The 23236-nt window shown below is 39.8% G+C and overlaps 1 protein-coding gene across 1 annotated transcript in view; it reads left to right on the forward strand.

The window, feature by feature from the left end:
* The first annotated feature begins 15767 nt into the window (after positions 1-15767).
* rad50 (RAD50 homolog, double strand break repair protein) overlaps positions 15768-23236 on the forward strand; it is a 53602-nt gene continuing 46133 nt past the window's right edge. Inside the window, exons 1-6 of the mRNA XM_083986400.1 lie at positions 15768-15823; positions 17043-17180; positions 18420-18503; positions 19373-19524; positions 21907-22092; positions 22681-22885. Coding sequence (XP_083842526.1) covers positions 17052-17180; positions 18420-18503; positions 19373-19524; positions 21907-22092; positions 22681-22885 — 756 coding nt within the window. The 5' untranslated portion in view covers positions 15768-15823; positions 17043-17051. The remainder of the gene's footprint in view (positions 15824-17042; positions 17181-18419; positions 18504-19372; positions 19525-21906; positions 22093-22680; positions 22886-23236) is intronic.

Below are 23236 nucleotides of genomic sequence, written 5' to 3' on the forward strand. Positions count from 1 at the left end.
AACATTTAACACAAACAAACTGTTGAAGTGACAGAGCTGAAGTTCATGAGCTGTTGATTTTATCATTTAACATTAGGCTGTTATTATTATTAGTTATTAGTTACTGTTATTAACTATAATAATGACGTCATTTCCCTTCATCAACTTTTTAAACTTAATTTCAGATTTTACATCGACTGATAATAACAACAAAAAGTCAAATAAAGACATTAAAGTCAGAGGAAGAGGAAGAAGAGGATGGATGGATGGATGGATGGATGGATGGATGTCCTGAGGTGAACCTGAGGAGAGAGAGAGAGAGGAGCAAGGAGGCCCCCTGCTGGAGAGAGAGAGAGAGGGGGAGGGGGGGGGGGGGTATATATACATATACCCTATATATACTTTGTAGTTCTTTGTAACTCTGAAGTTGTGTAGTTTTGTTTTGTTTCATTGAGTTTTAAATGCTTTGGCAACATTATAGTTATATGACATTATGACAATAAAGATTTGATTTGAATTGAGAGATGGAGGGGGAGAGAGAGGGGGAGGGAGGAAGAAAGAAAGAGCCTTTTTACTTTTCTTTTTTTTCTATATATATATACTTATTTTATTTTATTTTATTTTTTTACATATTTATTCTATATTATTACTAATGAATTAACTATGTATATATTTGTTTTAACTTTGCTGTCCCAGTGCAATATGGCAATATTGTATATCACAGCCATGCCAATAAAGCTTATTGAAATTGAATTAAGAGATGGAGGGGGAGAGAGAGGGAGGAAGAAAGAAAGAGGGGGGAGAGGAGGAGAGATGGAGCGGGGAGAAAGAAAGAGAGATGGAGGGGGAGAAGGGGGGGGGGGGGCTGTGTTGCATTCAAGTCACATCAGTAAATAACAGATTCCCACTCAAAATGAAATCCTCAATGGACTCTGTTCCCCTGTGTGTGTGTGTGTGTGTGTGTGTGTGTGTGTGTGTGTGTGTGTGTGTGTGTGTGTGTGTGTGTGTGTGTGTGTGTGAGTAATGCATGTAGACAAGCCAGTGTAAAGCCTGGCAGACACACAACGCCCTCAGCTCCCTGCAGCAGCAGAGAGAGAGAGAGAGAGTCAGGGGTGTGCGTGCAGAGTTCAAACACACACACACACACACACACACACAGACACACACACACACACAACCAGCCATGCAGTGTAATTCAGGTCTGCTCCAGAAAGCAATAAAGCAGAACCGAGTAGAAAAGAATAGAAAATATTTGCACCTTTTTTTTTGGGCGAAGGGCTGGAAACCTGTGATGTCACTCGATGACATCATCACTCAGGTCATGTGACCAGACCTCAGCCCCCCCCCCCTCACCCCCCACCCCCATGCTCCTGAGCCTGAGCCGTCATCACACTGACACGTAAAAGATGTAGCTTTAAACCCAGAGGCTTCAGACTCATTTCATGATGTGTTTTAAAGGGACAGTTCAACATTTATTCAAATCCTCCTCTCACCATAATATATAACCCCTATAGTCACAGCAGTAGGTGCATCACCTTTAATTATCGGTGCATGTTGTTTTGAGATGGGCGGAGCAGAGCCGTGAGCTGCTCAGTGAACGGTCCAGGTCCCCTGTCCCTCATCAAACTCATCAAATAGGCAAGGCAAGGCAATTTTATTAGTATAGCCCATTTTTACCACCAGTTTGTCTCAAAGGGCTTCACATCCCATCGTAACAACATCCTCTGTCCTTAGACCCTCACATCCACTGAGGAAAAACTCCATAGAAAACCCTTTAAACAGGGAAAACCAGGAGAAAGCTCAGGGTGAGCAACAGAGGAGGGAAATACACAATCCAACAACTCCACAACGCTCTGGTGGACAAGTTGTGAGCTGCACATTCACCACGCTATGAGATAATAACACAACGTTACCACACAGAGTTGTTTTAGAGGGAAATTCATGCAAAACCGCTGATGCACGTTGCCTTCAGGGACAGTTTTTCATCAAGCAGTCTCTGTATTTCCCTCTAACAATTTCTCATGTCGGGGCTTCAATACAAGACGGACATTACATACGAGCAGCATGGAGGTATTTGGATGTTTTTTGGTGTGTCTTTTTGTTACGAAGACAGTTGGTATCCATTTGCAACCGTCATATGGACATGCACTGCTACGCCGAGACCCCCTGTAACTCAGAGAAGCAATTTGAATTTTGGGTGAACTATTCTTTCAAGGGGGATTGGATACGTAAAAAAAACAGGTGATGACTCCTTTAAATTAATCATCAACTATTCTGATAATCTAATAATCAGTTTGAGTAGTTTTTTATGAAAAAAAAGTCAAAATTCTCTGATTCCAGCTTCTTCAATGTGAATATTTCTGGTTTCTTTGTTCCTTTATGACAATAAACTTGACCAGTTTATTGTAAATAAATAATAAAATGTTTAAAAAATGTCTAAAAACATCAACCAGTGTTTCTCAAACCACCAGACGACCAAAGAGAGACTCAAACAACTAATCGATTAATCGTTTAAATAATCGACAAATTAATCAATAATGAAAATAATCGTTGGTTGCAGCTCTAGTAGATTTGGGAACATTTGTTATCATTTAAAAGTTTCACAACTTCTTGGTCTTCGTCTCTTCCTTCATACGAGGGGATAAAAGAGTTGTTGAAGCATCTGGCAGCAGCTTCATCTGATGAAGTGGATTTATGAAGAAGTGGAATTATCCGTCATGCAAAAGGTTAATCTCTAAACATATTGCACGCATACACACACACGCACGCACACACACACACACACACACACACACACACACACACACACACACACACACACACACACACACACACACACACACACACACACACACACACACACACACACACACACAGTATCTATTCATCTGGAGCTTTCTCATGCGACAGTGAAGCTACAATAAATATAAAATGACACTGAGGCAACGAGCGCATGCAGCTATAAACCCTCCGACACAGTTAATACACAGTCATCACTGTTTACTTACAACCAGATGTCACACAAGTTACAATATAAATGTCAGCGCTGCAGAGACGCTCAGAGATTTATTACACACGGTTTGTTTTCATTTTAATATTCACTGAGTGTGAGTGGAGACGTTCTTCTCATTCAGAAACAGACTCGATTAATCTGACGGTCATTTGTACAGAACAGTGTCATCATGCAGAAGTTTGCTTTTGCATGACACTGTTGCCCAATTCCAATTCTAGTTTTCATCCCTACCCCTATCCCTATTCCTAGCCCTTAACCCTCGCCCCTTGAAACGGAGATACAATTCGTAGAGGTTGAAGGTCAACCCCTACAAACTGGGACACCCCTTCAACAATCACATACGTCATCACGTAGTCTCTGCTGGCTTTCACATGAGCAGACGTGACGAGTTTTTGCCACAAATCCTGTATTTAAAACCATGTTAACTTAATGAAAATAAAATAAAATATAATGAAGACTGATCGGTTCATTGTAAAACATGTATTTATTGATGTAAATGTGGTGGTTTGTGTCCGTAGGCTCCAGAGCCCTGAGGCAGCGCTGCTCTTCTGTCCAATACACACAGGAAGCTTCACTTTACATTCAGACTAAAGGCCTTTGCACACTGAGTCCGTTTTTGTCGTCCGAAATTGCCGCACGTCAAAAAAAAAAAATCGACCTCATGTTGTGTCAATCATGTTTACACACCGAGTCCGAAACTTTCGTCCGTCATAAAAAAATTCGGATCAGGTTTGATTTAATGCGTTTTTCGCATCCGTGAAAAGTCTTTTGACCAATCACATCAGAGTTTCGAGGCTGGAGAGGGAGAGAGGAGGGGTCGGGGGGGGGGGGGGGGGTCACCGCTGAGTGTGGGTGTGTGTGTGCGTGCGCCAGCCGCTGTTCACTGCTGTGTGTCTGTGTGTGTCTGTGTGTGTGTGCGTGCGCCAGCCGCTGTTCAGGATCATGGAAATTGTCCGTCTTCTGTTTAATATGTGAGCTAATAATCAATATCTATCAAACTGGACCGACATCCTAAAATAAACAGTTGAAGTGATCATGATAGTTCCGCTGCTCATTAACAAGCAGCAGATCCCCTCTACTGGCTTTTAATGTTTCTCTTTCATTTCTCAACAAGTGGGAGAACCACAAAGTGCATCACTGCGTGATGATTTTGTCTCCCTCTCCGAAATTTGGAACACAAAATAAAAACGCATGCGTATAAAACGCAACGGACTCAGTGTGCAAGGAGCCTGCGCGTAATGTTTTTTGTCGGATGACGGATACGAAAAACGCATGCGAAAAAAACGGACTCAGTGTGCAAAGACCTTAACTAATGCTACTGATACAGCTGTTAGATTTCATCACTGAGACGAGCATTTATCTCCTAAAAAGAATGTAACTACGCGGCAGTAAACCTTTAAAAACCTGCGGGTAAGTTAATTAGCGATGGTCTTTTCCCCCGGGATGACGACGGAGGTTGGCCGGCTGACCAGCTCCACAGGTGGAGCTTCACTTCTCCCAAAAACATGGGAGCAAACGTCTAAACAGCCTCATGTGGATAAACCGACCGCACATTGGGATCTAAACAGCTACTTTCTCACATGAAAACATATAAAAACTTAATCCAAACCAAACCAAACCAAAATGACGTAATAACAGCGCTACAGCCAGAAATAAAACAGCTGCCGGTTGCCGCAAGATGCATTCTGGGAAACTTGTCATAGCCCTCGGTTTGTAATCTCTGTTTGAAGGGCCAGATAGCCAGACCACTTCCCCCTAACCCTCGTCTGAACCAGAATCGGGACACCACACTTCACGTGAACGAGCAAAACGAAGGGTTAGGGCCACGGGGGGAATGGGAATTCACCCTGTACGTGTGCAAAGTACGGTGGCCCAGATGGATCACTGCTTGCTTTCTGTCCTTTCAGATGAAACTGAATCACCACACTGCAAAAACTCAATACCTTACCAAGAATATTTGTCTTATTTCTAGTCAAAACAAATCTCATTCTACTTAAAATAAGACTCATCACATTAAAAGCAGCTTGTTTTTAGACACTTTTTACTTCTTTCAAGCAGATTTTCACTTGAAATAAGTAGAAAAATCTGATAGTGGAGCAAGTTTTTTATTACAAGCACAAAAAACTTGCTTTCACTGGCAGATTTTTCTACTTATTTCAAGTGAAAATTAGTTTGAAACAAGTGAAAATGATCTAAAAACAAGTCAATTTTTAGGTGATGAGTCTTATTTTAAGTGAAAATAGTTTAGTTTTGACTAGAAATAAGACAAATATTCTTGGAAAAATGTTGAGTTTTTGCATTGCACAGCAGAACGATTCATTTCTCACCGTCCGTCATCGTCTCTCTTCCTCTTTGTTAATTGACGCTTCATAAAGTTTTGACTGTTCATAGACCAAACATTAAAAAAAAAAACAGAAGTTGTATCTGGCTTGAGTCCAGGTCTAGATGTTCTCCTTGTGTGTGATTTATTACAGCAGCATTAATGGAGGAGAGGAGCAGGCAGTGGTGTGATATAAGGTATTACCCAGGAAATGATGATGAATGGAGCTTCACAGCTGCAACCTGTCTCCCTGTCTGGCCTCTGGCTCCTCTTAGGTCTGTATGAAGCTGCTCAGGCCACAGGGTGTAATACTGATGAGCAATGAAAGCAGAAAAACATAATAATGTTGAACTGGATGATGGTTGATTATTGTAATAACTGGGGGCTGCAGAGGGAGAGACACACACATGCATTATTATGTGTTCAGGTGCTTATATCATGCATAGGGATGTCACGATTACTTGTTTTCACAATTAACCGCGGTATTAAACGCCACAATTGGATGGGTATTATCTAATTTGTGAATTAATTCTTTGTAACAAGGGATAAGTTCACTTCTTTCTGCCCCCTTTCATTCAAGAGTTACAGTATTGTCATTGTTTTTTATGAGTTTTATTTTATTTTTTGTTTTAATGCTCGATGCTCCTAAATACCGTCACTTTCCAAAAAAAAAGATTATGTATGAACTGTATTGCCAGAGTAAAGGTGAATGCACAGAAACTGGTTCATTTACCTAATGTAGCATTGATTCGGTAGGAATTTAAATGCTAGAGTGTCATTTGTAATTTAAAAAAAAGAGATTAAAATTAACTTACTGTAAACATTTGATAGATAGATAGATAGATAGATAGATAGATAGATAGATAGATAGATAGATAGATAGATAGATAGATAGATAGATAGATAGATAGATAGATAGATAGATAGATAGATAGATAGAGTCTTTGTGCTGCAGAGGAACATGTGAAGTGTGAAGCAGCAGATGAACATGACACATCACATCCAGCTCAATTATAGAGAAAATGTTTCCTACTGTCACTTCAGACTCATCACACATCTCCTCTCTGGAGCCATATTTAATAATAATAATAATAATAATACATTATATTTGTTGGTGCCTTTCACAGCCTTTTATCCCTTTCTCCTCTAATTTTAACCTGTTTTTAATCTTCTTGTGGTTTTTGTTATTTATTTTTGCACTTTCTTTTATTCATTGTAAGGTGGCCTTGAGTGACAGAAAGATGCCTATACAATAAAATGTATTATTGTTATTAAGGAGCATAAAACTGTTGTGTTTTGAGACGGGACTGGAGGAGATGATGAGTGGATGAGTGGATGAGTGATGGGAGTGAGCAGCTGAAAACCTGAGCACCAGTTTTTATTTTATACTGAACATACTGAACTTATTTATCCAGACCATCTCCTCTCCATTTATATTCACCATGTATGTAACCTATTCCTTTCTTACATTGTCTTTGTATTTTTATTCAAAATTGTTTCTATTTTATTCTTCCTTATTTTTTTTTCCTATTTTGCCTTGCAGCGCTCCAGACTAACCACCACCACCACCACCAACTTCATTTTAGGAGCGCAAACTAAAAATGTTTAGGGGTGCATGCTGTAAATGGAAATGCAAATGCAAATGCAAATGCACATGCACTGGTTGGACATGTCCAGGTAAATGAAAAATTTACTTGCACATTCTCGAATTTTAGGGGCAGAATGCCTCCATGTAGGGGGTTAGGGACTGTTCTCTGCTGCTGCTGCAACACAGTGAGGTAAAGGTAAAGGTACTTTATTTGTCACATATACAGCGAGTACAGTGAAATTCTTTCTCAGCAGGGGATCAATAAAGTAAATCTCATCTCATCTTATCAGATATCTCTGTTTGCTTTCTGTCTGAGCAGCAAATCCAAAATAAATGTTTGTTTTGAAGTGAACACACGTATACAAGTATAACTAAAACGTCATTTCAGATTCTATTGGATGTTATTATTAAACCAGCTGAGGCTGTAGAACAGTCGTGGGTTAAATAAATCACCATGAGTGTTGGTTTCACACGGGAAACTTCTGCTCAACCACCTCATATTAAAAAATACATCATGAGTATGGGTCAAGCAACGGAGCTGTGTGTGTGTGTGTGTGTGTGTGTGTGTGTGTGTGTGTGTGTGTGTGTGTGTGTGTGTGTGTCTTCCTCTTTATCTCTGGTGCTGTTTCTGCACCTGACAGAGGAAACATGAAATCGACAAGCTTCTTAAAGGTACATTGCGTAGGAATTCCTCCCATCTAGCGTTGTGGTTGTATATCACAAGCAACAAAATCGTATTTTTCATGCTGCATTCACATGAAATTGGGCAGACGGCAGACGGACGACAGCCGCTGCACGTAACGGCATAAACAAGGCGATGTGGTATTGTTTTACCGTCTTTCTCTGGACTTCTGTGACTAAAATGACATCTGGTTTGTTAGCGACGGCCGTCTGCCCGACTGCAGGTGAATGCAGCATCAGAAAAACAGACTTTGGAACCAAGTAATCGATTTTCCTGAATAGAGAACAGGAGAAGTTACACAATGTCCCTTTAAGAATCACATATTGAAGCTTTAAATGTGTCTCAGATGAAGAGATAAAGTATTAAATCTGTATTAACATATTCAATGTGTTATTCTAGATTAGATTAAACAGCAGCAGCAGCAGCAGCTTCCTGTGTGTGTTGTCGTCGTCAGCAGTGTGTGTGTGTGTGTGTGTGTGTGTGTGTGTGTCATGTTCCTTTACATAATGTTTGACACAGTCGTCATCCGTCGTGTCCTTCGCTGCCTCTTTGACCCAAACTGAGTGAATCAACGTGCAGCCGCGCGTGAAGACAAAGAGCGGTGGAGTCTGGACTCAGGAACTCGCTGCAAGTGGCTTTAAAGGGATAGTTCACCCAAAATTGAAATTTCTGGCTGGGAGAAGTTTCAGAGTCCTCCGTGGCTTCTCTGAGTTACAGGGGGTCTCGGCATAGCAGTGCATGTCCATATGACGGTTGCAAATGGATACCAACTGTCTTCGTAGGGCTGTTCGATTTTGCCCAAAAATAAAATCTCGATTTTCTTCTCTTTTCGATTTCAAAAAATCTATTTTTACAATACCAAATAATCGCGATTACGATTTTAAATCGATTAATCGAACAGCCCTATGTCTTCGTAACAAAAAGACACACCAAAAAACATCCAGATACCTCCATGCTGCTCGTATGTAATGTCCCTCTTGTATTGAAGCCCTGAAATGCGAAATTGTCCCGACAAATATGAAATAAGTCTATATTTCAAGCTTCTCGAAGCTCCTCTTCCCGGTTCGGCCAAATTTGACGAACCAGTACGAATTTGGGACAATTTCGCATTTCAGGGTGTCTGTGTCTGTGTCTGTGTCCAAATTGAAATTTCAATTTGGGGTGAACTATCCCTTTAAAAACAGAAAAAGAAGGATAGAAAGAAAAAGTGCAGCATTGGCCAAAGGAATATTTCTGGTTATATGAAGTGATGGGAGGAAACTGGGAAGTGGAGTATTATAGACAAAGGCCTATAGGCTCAGAATGTAAAGGCTCACCTGATGGTTCATGTGGTTATTATGGTCTGTCCCTCTCCCTCTCCCTCTCTCTGAGCCAAGTAAAACCAACTCCTCCTGAGTCTATTTTTATCTCCTTATCTCCCCTGAAGTGAAACCTGATCACAGCCTCCTCCGCTCAAACTCAAACTCATCCTGACCAGTCCTGGCTGTGTGTGTCTGTGTGTGTCTGTGTGTGTCTGTGTGTGTCTGTGGAGCTGCAGCTCATCAGTAAAGCAAGAACACAATGGTTTGAGACATTTGAAGAGCTCAGACCTCACACACTGAGCCGTGAGCACGTCACACATGTGAAGTCAAACCACTGGAAATGTCATTCAGAGTGAAAGAGTGAAATTACAAAACCACACGAGCACCAGACAGACAGAGAGAAACAGAGAGATGTGATTCATTTTACATCCTGAATGTGGATCACTGGTTAAAATGAATGTTTTAGGTGAATTGTTCCACATTGCAACCAAAGAAACAGCAGATTAGACAAAAAATTACTTACTACTACTGCTACCCACTTGTATTGTTTTAAAGGGACATTGTGTAACTTCTCCTGTTATCTCTTCAGGAAAATCGATTATTTGGTTCTTCAGTCTGTTTTTCTGATGCTGCATTCACCTGCAGTCGGGCAGACGGCCGTCGCTAACAAACCAGATGTCATTGCCAACTCAGTTTGGCAGCTCTTCTTTTTCCTGTGTGGCCATGAGTCAGTGGGATGTCCTTCCCACAGAACTTATTCTATGTACAAATCCTCACACATTCTCATGCTTGTCAAAGCGCTGGTCACTAAGTAAGCAAGTTTGCACACATTGTTGAGTATTATGTGAGTGTGTGTATGTGTCTGGCTATGAGTGTGGTTATTAGAGGAGGATGACTGTTATCTGTGTATTGTGTGTGTTTGTGTTTGAATGTGTGATGAGAGTGAGAGAGAGTGTATGTGCTGTTAGTCCCTATTGTGCACTTTATGATTTGGCGCTCCTGTTTTCCTGCTTTTATTAGTGCATTTTGTCAATTTTTTAAATATTATGGTTATTATGTCCTATTTCAATTAATCTTAATATTGTATCTGTTTAGCACTTTACCTGCCCAGGGACTACAGGCGGAAATTAGCAATTATTGCTATAACCTGGCTCAAAGCATCTCTTCTTGTTTTACAAAATTAATGTTTTTTGTGCATTGTCCCTGTTTTAAATAAATAAATTCATTCATTCATTTTAGTCACAGAAGTCCAGAGAAAGCCGGTAAAACGTGGGTCAGGTAAACAATACCACATCGCCATGACAACATATCGTCACATGTATTGTTTTGCCTCGTGCTGACGGACCACTTGTTTACATAGAGGCTTGTTTATGCCGTTACGTGCAGCGGCTGTCGTCCGTCTGCCGTCTGCCCAATTTCAGGTGAATGCAGCATGAAAAATATGATTTTGTTGCTTGTGATATACAACCACAACGCTAGATGGGAGGAATTCCTACACAATGTCCCTTTAAGAAGCTTGTTGAGTCTCCTCTGTCAGGTGCAGAAACAGCACCAGAGATAAAGAGGAAGACACACACACACACACACACACACACACACACAAAGACACACACACAGACACACACACACACACACACACGCTTGACCCATATTCATGATGTATTGTTTAATATGAGGTGGTTGAGCAGAAGTTTCCCGTGTGAAACCAACACTCATGGTGATTTATTTAACCCACGACTGTTCTACAGCCTCAGCTGGTTTAATAATAACATCCAATAGAATCTGAAATTACGTTTTAGTTACAGCCTACTTGTGTCTTTTTGACACTGTGTTCACTTCAAAACAAACATTTATTTTGGATTTGCTGCTCAGACAAAAAGCAAACAGAGATATCTGATAAGATGAGATAAGATTTACTTTATTGATCCCCAGCTGAGAAAGAATTTCACTGTACTAGCTATATGTGACAAATAAAGTACCTTTACCTTTATTACCTCACTGTGTTGCAGCAGCAGCAGATAACAGTCGTGCAGCGGCTGTTGTCCGTCTGCCGTCTGCCCAATTTCACCTGAATGCAGCATGAAAAATACGATGGAGTTGCTTGTGATATACAACCACAACGCTAGATGGGAGGAACTCCTACACAATGGACCTTTAAATATCCACATTACCCCTTATTTACTTACTTTATTTTAGTCAATTTTCTACATTTTTTTTCACATTTTTTATCTTGCGATTTCCACTACCAGTCAGAAGTCTGGACACATCTTCTCATTCAGTGTTTTTCTATATTTCTATCACTTTCTACATTGTAGATTCAAACACAAAAGGGATTTATTTTACTCACGGGAAACACAGGAACACAGGGAGCAAACAACGCAGACAATCGAAAGGGAAACACTTCAAGATCAGTCAGCACAGGTGAGACACATTAGGTAATCACGAGCACGGAGCATCAATCAAGAAGACAGGACACAGAACTTCAAAATATAACAGACAACCACTAGAACAGGAGAATGTGACAGAAGGAACTCATATGGAGTTATGTAGTAGACATAAAACAAAACAGAATAAGTTCTAAATGTTAGATTTTTCTCAGTCTCCTCAGTCCTCAGCTTCATACACTGCAAAAACTCTAAATCTTTCCAAGAATATTTGTCTTATTTCTTGTAAAAAATGTCTCATTTCTGGTCAAACTACTCAGAATAAGACTCAACACCTAAAAATCAACTTGTTTTTAGATCATTTTCACTTGTTTCAAACTAATTTTCAATTGAAATAAGTAGAAAAATCTCCCAGTGAAAGCAAGTTTTTTGTGTTTGTAATAAGAAAGAAAAACTATCAGATTTTTCTACTTATTTCAAGTGAAAATCTGCTTGAAAGAAGTAAAAAGTCTAAAAACAAGCTACTTTTTAATGTGATGAGTCTTATTTTAAGTAGAATGAGATTTGTTTTGACTGGAAATAAGACAAATATTCTTGGTAAGATTTTGAGTTTTTGCAGTCAGGAGGAGGAGGAGAAGAAAGACGAGGAGGAGGAGAGAGGAGGAGGAGGAAAGAGATGAGAAGGACAGAAAGGAGGAAGAGAAGGAGAAGAGAGAGGAGGAAATATTGTCAACTTTTCTGTTTGGATGAAGAATCAGAGAAGAACAAGAACAAGAAGAAGACAATATACACTACCAGTCAAAAGTTTAGACACACCTTCTCCTTCAGTGTTTTTCTTTATTTCCACCATCACTTTCTACATCGTAGATTCAAACTGAGACACCAGAACTATAAAGGAACTCATATGAAGTGATAGTAATAAAAGCCAAAGTGTCTCTGTCCTCTGAGTCGGAGCAGAGTGAAGTCAAACAGCAACAAGGTCTCAGCTCCTCTGGGAAGAACTCCTTCAACACTGTTGGAAAACACAAACCGTTCCAGGTGCACGGCAAAAACTCAAAATCTTTCCAAGAATATTTGTCTTATTTCTTGTCAAAATGTCTCATTTCTAGTCAAAACTAATCTCATTATATGTAAAATCACATTAAAAGCAGCTTGTTTTTAGACACTTTTTACTTCTTTCAAGCAGATTTTCACTTGAAATAAGTAGAAAAATCTGATAGTGGAGCAAGTTTTTCTTTCTTATACAAACACAAAAAACTTGTTTTCACTGGCAGATTTTTCTACTTATTTCAAGTGAGAATTAGTTTGAAACAAGTGAAAATGATCTAAAAACAAGTTCATTTTTAGGTGATGAATCTTATTTTAAGTGAAAAGAGTTTAGTTTTGACTAGAAATGAGACATTTTGATAAGAAACGAGACAAATATTCTTGGAAAGATTTTGAGTTTTTGCAGTGCTCTCTCTCCTCTCTCCTCTCTCTCCTCCTCCTCCTCCTCCTCCTCCTCTCTCTCCTCCTCCTCCTCCTCCTCCTCCTCCTCCTCCTCCTCCTCCTCCTCCTCCTCCTCCTCTCTGTCTTCATCATGTTTCTGATGATGAACCAGCTGCTTCCTGGTTCGTCTGAATCAAAACCAAACAAACAGCAACTGAAGCGATTTCATTGGCCGTTTAGACAGGGAGGGGTTAAAGGCTTTCACACTCCAACACATAGCTGCACATCATGTAACACACACACACACACACACACACACACACACACACACACACACACACACACACACACACACACACACACACACACACACACACACACCTCCAGTGGTCCGACACAAGACACAAGGTCGTGGCATTTTCATGTCAGGATGGAAATAGAACGAAGCCGAGAGCGACTGACTGAGGCTCAGTGAGTCAGTGGCCGATCACACACACACACATACACACACACACACACACACACTCACACACACACACACACACACACACACACACACAGACACAGACACACACACACACACACACACACACAGACCGGATCAGTGGGCGGAAAGCAGAAGGCAGCGTGTGTGTGTCTCTGTGTGTGTGTGTGTGTGTGTGTGTGTTTGTGTGTGTGTGTGTGTGTGTGTTTGTGTCTGTGTGTGTGTGTGTGTGTTTGTGTGTGTGTGTGTGTGTGTGTGTGTGTGTGTGTGTGTGTGTGTGTGTGTGTGTGTGTGTGTGTGTGTGTGTGTGTGTGTGTGTGTGTGTGTGTGTGTGTGTTAGCTGCAGGTCTGATCACCAGTCGTCTACAAACTGTTCTTCACCACAAACACAACACTCAGAGTAACTACTGTCCCGTTACTCCAATTATATTCATCTTCTCTCTCTCTAGAAAGAAAGAAAGAAAGACAGACAGAAAGAAAGGAGTAAAAAGACAGAGAAAAGGTGTAGAAAGACAGACAGAAAGAAAGAAAGAAAGAAAAAGACAGAAAGAAAGAAAAAGACAGAGAGAAAGAAAGAAAGGAGTAAAAAGACAGAGAAAAGGTGTAGAAAGACAGACAGAAAGAAAGAAAGACAGAAAGAAAGAAAAAGACAGACAGAAAGAAAGACAGACAGAGAGAGAGAAAGAAAGAAAGACAGAGAGAAAGAAAAAGACAGAAAGAAAGAAAGAAAGAAAGAAAGAAAGAAAGAAAGAAAAAGACAGAGAGAAAGAAAGAAAGGAAGACAGACAGAAAGAAAGGAGTAAAAAGACAGAGAAAAGGTGTAGAAAGACAGACAGAAAGAAAGAAAGAAAGAAAAAGACAGAAAGAAAGAAAAAGACAGACAGAAAGAAAGACAGAAAGAAAGAAAAAGACAGAGAGAAAGAAAGAAAGGAGTAAAAAGACAGAGAAAAGGTGTAGAAAGACAGACAGAAAGAAAGAAAGACAGAAAGAAAGAAAAAGACAGACAGAAAGAAAGACAGACAGAGAGAGAGAAAGAAAGAAAGACAGAGAGAAAGAAAAAGACAGAAAGAAAGAAAGAAAGAAAGAAAGAAAGAAAGAAAGAAAGAAAGAAAGAAAGAAAAAGACAGAGAGAAAGAAAGGAAGGAAGACAGACAGAAAGAAAGGAGTAAAAAGACAGAGAAAAGGTGTAGAAAGACAGACAGAAAGAAAGAAAGACAGAGAGAAAGAAAAAGACAGACAGAAAGAAAGACAGAGAGAGAGAAATAAAGAAAGACAGAAAGAAAGAAAAAGACAGAAAGAAAGAAAAAGACAGAAAGAAAGAAAGAAAAAGACAGAGAGAAAGAAAGAAGTAAAAAGACAGAGAAAAGGTGTAGAAAGACAGACAGAAAGAAAGAAAGAAAGAAAGAAAGAAAGACAGACAGAAAGAAAGAAAGAAAGAAAGAAAGAAAGAAAGACAGACAGAAAGAAAGAAAGAAAGAAAGAAAGAAAGAAAGAAAGAAAGACAGACAGAAAGAAAGAAAGAAAGAAAGAAAGAAAGAAAGAAAGAAAGAAAGAAAGAAAGAAAGAAAGAAAGAAAGAAGACCCTTTGTCCCTTTATTCCAATCCGATTCATCTTGTCTTGCTCTTACACACACACACACACACATATAAATACGCGTAGTTGTTTAAACGTTCTTACTCACACCGTCTGTTAAAACTAGAATAAGTCGTTTTTATGTTTTATTTAATAATAATAATAATCTGTGTTCAACAAGTAGTGAGTGTATCTGTGTTGATCTAATAACAATAAACCTCACAACAGCACAGTCAAGGGGTCAAAGATCTTTATTAGCCCTGGGGGCAGAGATAACAACATTAACAACAACAGATATAAAGTCAGTGCAACAGTCTCTTCATGAAGTCCTTCAGTCCTTCAGTGCTGCTCGTCCACAGGGGGACGGCGTCCTCTGCTGGTGAACACGGTGTCATCACAGACTGACAGAGAACAGATGACTTTTTATTTTTCAAGGTTTTAGTTCAACATTTAAACAGGAACATTTAAATAGTCAAAAGAGGTTTTTTTGGGTTTTTTTTTTTAACCAGGAATAATCCCAGTGTTACACTTGACCCCACTCTCCCCTAAATAGGAATAGCCCACATTTATAAAATGTAAAATAATAGTATTATAATGTTGTAGTGTCGTCGTGATAATCACATTAAACTCCTGCTGAGAGTGGGTGTAATATAGCTAACTGAGCCTCAGTCCAGCCTGCGGCCTGCAGCACCGCAGCAGAAAGGCCTAGGTGACTTTTCACCATAGAAATGAGATCAATAGAGAATAAGGATCAATAATAGTGAACAGTTCCTCTTCAGTCTTTGTGTTAATAACATTCATTAATATCAGATCAATAAACTCTGAGACTGAAGCCGCAGTGAGCGTTTATTTTATTTTATTATTAATATATTATTCATATTAATTCATGGCTGTCGTGTCCATGGGGTCGTGTCTCTGCTTCTATCTCATGGATGTATTATATTAACTCTATCTGCTCTAGCTCTATACCCGGAAGTCCGCAAGTGACGCTTTTTACGTCACTGCGTCACATTTCCCACAGCGGGAAAACTGCACGTTAACACCAGAGCTGCAGGAGAGCGACAAACTGAGGTGAGTTTAACACATACATACAGTTATATAAAGTTATATATGTAGTTATAGTTATATATATATGTGTGTGTGACTTTACGGTCCTACTGTGGACGACGGAAGCCGACAGGGACAGTTGTTGTGTGTGTTAGCGCGTAGCTGCTGCTGTGTTGTTAGCATGACAGCTAACGGTGTGTTAGTGTGTTCACCTGTCAATAAAGTTTTAAACGGTGTGTTAGCGAGTTTTGTCGCTAGTGAGTCGCTAGTTTAACCGTCAATAAAGTTTTAAATGAGTAAATGAGTTTGTTCTGTGGAGAAGAAGAGGACACAGCGGGTTGTTGTTACATTTATTAAAGGGATAGTTCAACATTTTTGTCAAATTGTCCCATTGCCATAATCCCTATAGTCATAGCAGTAGGTTCGTTACCTTTAATTGTCGGTGCAAGGTGTTTTTAGAACGGTGGAGCAGAGCCGTGAGCTGCTCAGAGCTACGCTACAGAGGCTCATTATGGGATTTCTCGGTTGGTTTCACCTCATCAAACTCATCAAATACACAATCCAACAACTCCACAACGCTCTGGTGGACAAGTTGTGAGCTGCACATTCACCACGCTATGAGATAATAACACAACGTTACCACACAGAGTTGTTTTAGAGGGAAATACATGCAAAACCGTTGATGCACGTTGCCTTCAGGGACAGTTTTTCATCAACAGTCTCTGTATTTCCCTCTAAAACAACTCTGTTGCTCCACCGTTCTAAAAATAGCTTGCACCGACAATTAAAGGTAACGAACCTACTGCTATGACTATAGGGATTATGGCAATGGGCCAGTCTGACAAAATGTTGAAGTATCCCTTTAATAAAGATTAAAAAAAAAAAACTTGTATCATCCATGATGAAAAACCTGAATGTAAATCTGTTACAAAATAAAATGTCTCATTTAAATCTGATGGTTCTTATTTGAGCCATTTTTTGCGTATTATTTAGTTTGATGATGATCGTTATTGTGAAAGAACAACTGTTGGGAGGAAGTTTTTTGTTTTAATTTGACTGTTTAAATGTTCATAGTTGTTGACGAGCCACCTCCTCCTCCCAGGAAATGAGGATATAAATGTTTTTATTACCCGTCGGTGTGAGTTAACAACACAACTAAGAGTCAGCTGATAGACTGAGCATGGTGATCAATAATCAATAATCAATAGCACCGTTTGTGTCTCTCTCTGTGTGTGTGTTTCAGAGCGCGACCATGTCAAAGATCGATAAGATGAGCATCCTGGGCGTCCGCAGCTTCGGCGTGGAGGATAAAGACAAACAGGTCATCTCCTTCTTCTCTCCTCTGACGGTGCTGGTCGGACCCAACGGCGCCGGGAAGACGGTACGGGAGCTCGACCTTTTTTTTTTCTTTTTTTCTTTTTAACAACTTTATTATTGCTTTACAAAATACATAAACAGTGCAACAGCAACAGCAAATTGATGCTGATGGTGGAGTCCACACATATGAAATGGTGCAATTTAGACCCAGACACTGTGGCAATACTGAGGCAAGATGCAATATGTGTACAGCAGTAAGTGCAATAATTATTTATTACTTTGTATGAACAGGGTATCCGCGGAGTCTTGAAAAGTATTAAAAGGTGATAAATCAATTTTGGGAAAATTAAGACCCTTCAAAAGTATTAAAAAGTCTTTTCACGACTTTATAAAGTCTTAAATTTTGAAGGTATTTTTTCTGAATTAGCTGTCCAAGAGTTTGAGTCCTAAAAAACATTGTAAAAGTGTGTGAATTTATTAATTTTATTAAAAACCAAAGATGAACCGGTACATAAAAAAGAAAAGAAGATTGTTGTTTTTGTTTTTTGAGTGGAGCAATGTTTTTTTGTTTTGTTTTTTGATAAACTTTGCCTTTTATTTGTTATCCCAGCATATTTTGAATTCTGTTGTACCATAGTGGTCTAGAGTCTTTATCACAAACTAAAACTGTTATTACGTTAGAAGTGTCACTGATGTAAATGGTTACAGCTTGAAGTGGCGGTGAGGTGTTAAAAAATATTGAGAAGGTCTTGAAAAAGTCTTAAAAAGGTTTTAAAATTAACTTCAAGATTCCTGTATATATCCTGATGAACTATGAACTTAGTCGTACTGTCTGTAAATTATCTCTGTTGGTTGTGTGTGTGAGTGTGTGAGTATGTGAAATGGTGAATGGTTTTAAAATCTGTTTTGCAGGATGTAGCTACAGCATTGATTGTCCAAGACAATTTTCCCTCCGGGGACATTAAAGTTTATTTTGATTTGATTTTGATTTGAAAGCAGGGATAGACGAGGAGTAAAGAATTTTCCTGTAATCATTTGTGGAGGTGAGTGAGATTTACATGACATGTGAGAGCAGACAGGATTGTAAGAGTGATGCCCTATTGTGTATTAAGACTTTTAAAGTGTTCGAGGAAAGGTCCCCACGCATTCAAAAAACTTTTTGTATGAGTTATGGAGGTTTGAGTAACGGATTTTCTCCAGGCTCAGGCAGACCATAATGTCTCCCAGCCATTGAGCATGGGTGGTGCGGGGCGACATCATGTTTTCTAACTCTTCTTCCTCCTCTCCTGTGTTTTCCTCTCAGACGATCATCGAGTGCCTCAAATATGCGACGGCCGGAGAGCTGCCCCCCGGGTCCAAGGGAGGCGCCTTCGTCCACGACCCGAAGGTCAGAGAGCACTGGGCCGTTTACATCCCATAATACTAACTCCACTCCAGACACAAGACATAAACACGTCCCATTTCATTCACACTGTCATGTAGGAAAGTAACTGTTCGGTTCGGTCGCTCGTCAAATCTTATTAATCGGAGCGAATAATATTATTGGTCAGACTTTTCTCAGAATTATATGAGAATGAAAAAATGATGAGTTTTTAACCCTGTTGGGTTTCTCTTACATTTTAATGTATCATCAGATTATTAATAGCATTTTAACTTAGACAAAGAAATGTGCAAAAGTTCCAGAAAGGTAAGAATAGCTTTAATGTCCTCACTGTTTTAATCCTTTCACTTAACTAAAGATTCAGAATCGGTACAGGAATCCGAAATAGTAAAAAGCAGCAATAAAATAACATGAGATTAAATAAATTAAACATTTTTGTAGTGCAAAAAAATATGGATATACTGTATACAATTTCTGATTTATCCACAATAGAACAGAATAAAGATAGATATATACAGAATACAGAAAAGTTATTCTAGATTTTTAAGACATTTTAAGACTTATCTCCTCTGTGTCTGTTCAGATCTATAAATCCTAACGGTTCTTATCCAATAATGAAATAAAGATGGATTTGCATTTGTGTATTTCCACTTCTCATAGGCCTTTTCTGTACTTAAATATCAGAACTGTGTAAATTAATATTAATGTTTTAATCCTTTCACTTCACAAAAGAACATTTTTTAATCAGTCTGAGGTGCAAGTCGGTTAATAATGAGACTTATCTCCTCGGATCTATAAATCCTCACAGTTCTTCTTATAATGCAATAATGGAATAAAGGTTAATAATTTGCATTTATCCTTTACTTCTCTTGCAGGACGCCCACGAGACGGACGTGCGAGCGCAGATTCGCCTCCTGTTCACGGACGTGACGGGAGAGAAGCTGAGCATCCAGCGCTCCATGTCCTGCACGCAGAGAGCCAAGACCAACACGTTCAAGAGCCTCGAGCAGGTCATCACCCGGATCAAGTACGTCACGGCTTCTCCTCTGGCTTCTTAAAGGGATAGTTCAACATTTTGTCAAATTGGCCCATTGCCATAATCCCTATAGTCATAGCAGTAGGTTCATTACCTTTAATTGTCGGTGCAAGCTATTTTTAGAACGGCGGAGCAGAGCCGTGAGCTGCTCAGAGCTACGCTACGGAGGCTCATTATGGGATTTCTTGGTTTCCCTCATCAAACTCATCAAATACACAATCCAACAACTCCACAACGCTCTGGTGGACAAGTTGTGAGCTGCACATTCACCACGCTATGAGATAATAACACAACGTTACCACACAGAGTTGTTTTAGAGGTAAATTCATGCAAAACCACTGATGCACGTTAGGGCTGTCAGAACGAACTTCACTATTCGAATACAATTCGAATGTTAGTCAAAATGAGAACATTCGAAGGTGGAAACTGACGTTCGAACGTTTGCCTTACGTAACGAGGCAAATTAACGTGGTGCGTCGCGACGTTCAGAGTAGTTCACATGTTGATAAAACAAAACGCAGTTGTTGTTGTGCACAAGGTAAAGCTGCAGCTTCAAATATACAAGCAGAGTTTTTTAAATTGCCCGTTCATTCGGCCGCCACGGTGTGCGTATGTGTCCCCACACTACACGCACACCTTTTTTTTTTTTTAATCGATAGATCCGCGGACCACTTGATCAGCTGTGATCTGTTGCACCACTACTCTGTAGCCCCTGCGAGGAGGGGGGGAGTGGGGGGACGCCGCCCCCGCCTGTGAAGCCGTGTTTCCAACGAAACAACTATCCTTTTTTTTTTTTCAAATATATACCGCAACATATGGTTCACGTCAAGATAACTTCTGTATTTTTGCTATTCAAACTTCCACAGTCCATAGTTCTCTTTGTTTAACACTTCAAGAGACTTTTGGTTAAGTAACCATGGACAGCTCCAATGCAGGATTGTACTGCGTTCTGCTTTGTCGTTGTCACCACCGTCATCGCTTGCCCCCCCCCCCCCCCCCCCCCCCCCCCCCCCATAATGAGGTTAAAAAAACATATTAAAAATTCGAATGTTAGTCGAATATTTAACATAAAATGGGTTAGAAATTCGAACCTGATTTGGGGGGAAGATTGACAGCCCTAATGCACGTTGCCTTCAGGGACAGTTTTTCATCATCAGTCTCTGTATTTCCCTCTACAACAACTCTGTGTGGTAACGTTGTGTTATTATCTCATAGCGTGGTGAATGTGCAGCTCACAACTTGTCCACCAGAGCGTTGTGGAGTTGTTGGATTGTGTATTTGATGAGTTTGATGAGGGAAACCAAGAAATCCCATAATGAGCCTCCGTAGCGTAGCTCTGAGCAGCTCACGGCTCTGCTCCACCGTTCTAAAAACAGCTTGCACCGACAATTAAAGGTAACGAACCTACTGCTATGACTATAGGGATTATGGTGATGGGCCAGTTTAACAAAATGTTGAACTATCCCTTTAAGGGGAGACACTACGGGTGAATAGGGTGAAAAATTAAACTAACAGATATCACCATGAAACTTCCCAAGTTTATCACTCACATTGAGACAAATATTTTTTGTATTACAAGTTTTGTCAAATTTTATGTTTAAATATGTAAATGAGGCAATATCTGATTAAATATGCGCTTATTTGCATATATTTCCAGAATCGAAATCTGAACAATGGATAAAACTACTTTCAAAATTCTTGTTTTATTTAGTTGACATATTAGAGTCTTTAGTTTTTACAGATAGAGAGGATTCTGGATATCTCTTTGTAAGAAAATACTGTCACCAGCCCTAAAAAAAAATCAAACTTCGCCATGTTTTTAGTAATAAAATGTTGTATAAATGAGGCTGTGAATGATATATCAACAATCCCCTCTGTAAAAACCTTCAGAATATAGAAAGGGATCAAAGTGGAAGGTTTGGTGTCTGTAAGTGCTGCTGAAGTGGAGATTTCTAGAGAGGAGTCTGAGTCTGAAAAACTCTTTCTGAGAAAACGGCCTTTAAAGACTTGGACTGTAAAACTACAGAGATTGTTATTGTCAATCCTACTTTTACGATTGGTTGCAGATACAGAGGAAATGACAGTTTTTGGAGCCTACATCATTGTTCGAGAGAGAGAGCTTTACACTGATACCTGACATGACATGAGTCAGACTAACTTTTGGTGAATTTAGGGGAAATCTACTGATGAAAAGAGACAAAATGAAGTAAAATAAAAACCTTAATGTGGATTTTATACCGTTTATTTGGACTTTTCTGAGAGAAGACATGTTAAGGAAGAAAAATAGCCCCAAAAACCAGTGTTTTAGCTTGTTAGTGTCTCTCATGTGACCTGTTTTAACTCCATGTCTGTCGTCTGTCGTCTTTGATGCAGAGACGGAGAGAAGAAGAGTTTGTCGTCTAAGTGCGGAGAACTGGACCGGGAGATGATCTCGGCCCTCGGCGTGTCGAAGCCGGTGCTGAACCACGTCATCTTCTGTCACCAAGAAGAGTCCAACTGGCCGCTGAGCGAAGGGAAAGCCCTCAAAGACAAGTTCGACTCCATCTTCGCTGCAACCAAGTAGGTGTTGGTGAATTCATTTATTTTTATTTTATTTATTCTGAGGCTCAGAGAGAGAAACCGGACTGAACCGACCCCAAGAGGCAAAAAGAAACCACCTATAATTTGCACAATATTTCAGGGATGCAAACAGCGCGCAGAAAAGCGAAACTCATTCATGGTCTCTGATTATACTGGTAACAGCCTATGAATGTGTTCAATTCAAAAAGTTAAACACATTATATATCTATGTCCATTACACACTGAATGAAATATCCCATGTCTTTATTTATTCAGTTTATTTTAATAGTAATAATTAATGGTGAGCACCCCCCCCCCCCCCCCCCAGACAATTCCTCTCTTTTTTGGTCCTGACCCGTTTGCATCCCTGTTATTTCTAGTTTTATTCTTGATCCTTTGTGTCTCCAAGTCCTCTTGATTTTACCTCTTACGTTATTGTTTTATTTCGTTCTATCCAACTGTGAAGCACTTTGAGTTGCTCTCGATTGGCTTGAAAGGAGCCACTATATCAATAAAAACATGATTGATTGATTGATTGATTGATTGATTGATTGATTGATTGATTGATTGATTGATTGATTCCTCTAGGTACATCAAGGCCCTGGACACGATGCGGCAGCTGCGATTGGCCCAGAACCAGACGGTGAAGGAGTGCCAGGTGGAGCTGCGCTACCTGAAGCAGAACAAGGAGAAGGCCCAGCAGATCAGAGAGACCGTGTCGGCCAAGGAGGCTCAGCTGATGGCGTCCAAGGACAGCGTGCAGCAGATAGAGAACCAGATCGACCCTCTGGAGGTGGGCGATGGCTCCACGCACACACAGTGATTTCAACTGAACGTTTTCAGAAGAAAGTTTCCTTTTTATAGGAACCTTTAAATCCACTGTAGGTGGATATAATAGTTACTGTATCATTCTTTTGTGGTGACACCATTTGTCATTTTCAGGCCGTTCAGTCTGACTTTTGTTAAAACAGTTACAAAGAACTTTTAACTGGATATTTTCATTTCATTTCATTTCATTTCAAACCTTTATTTATTCAGGGAAGCCAATGAGTGTGATCATCAAGTGTCAGATTTAAAGATACACTGAGCAGACACAAGGAAAAACAACATATAATTGAGGGTCTCAGCTTCAGGAAAAGCAAGT

Source organism: Trachurus trachurus (assembly GCF_905171665.1).
Source record: "Trachurus trachurus genome assembly, chromosome: 14".
NCBI classification, from domain to species: domain Eukaryota; kingdom Metazoa; phylum Chordata; class Actinopteri; order Carangiformes; family Carangidae; genus Trachurus; species Trachurus trachurus.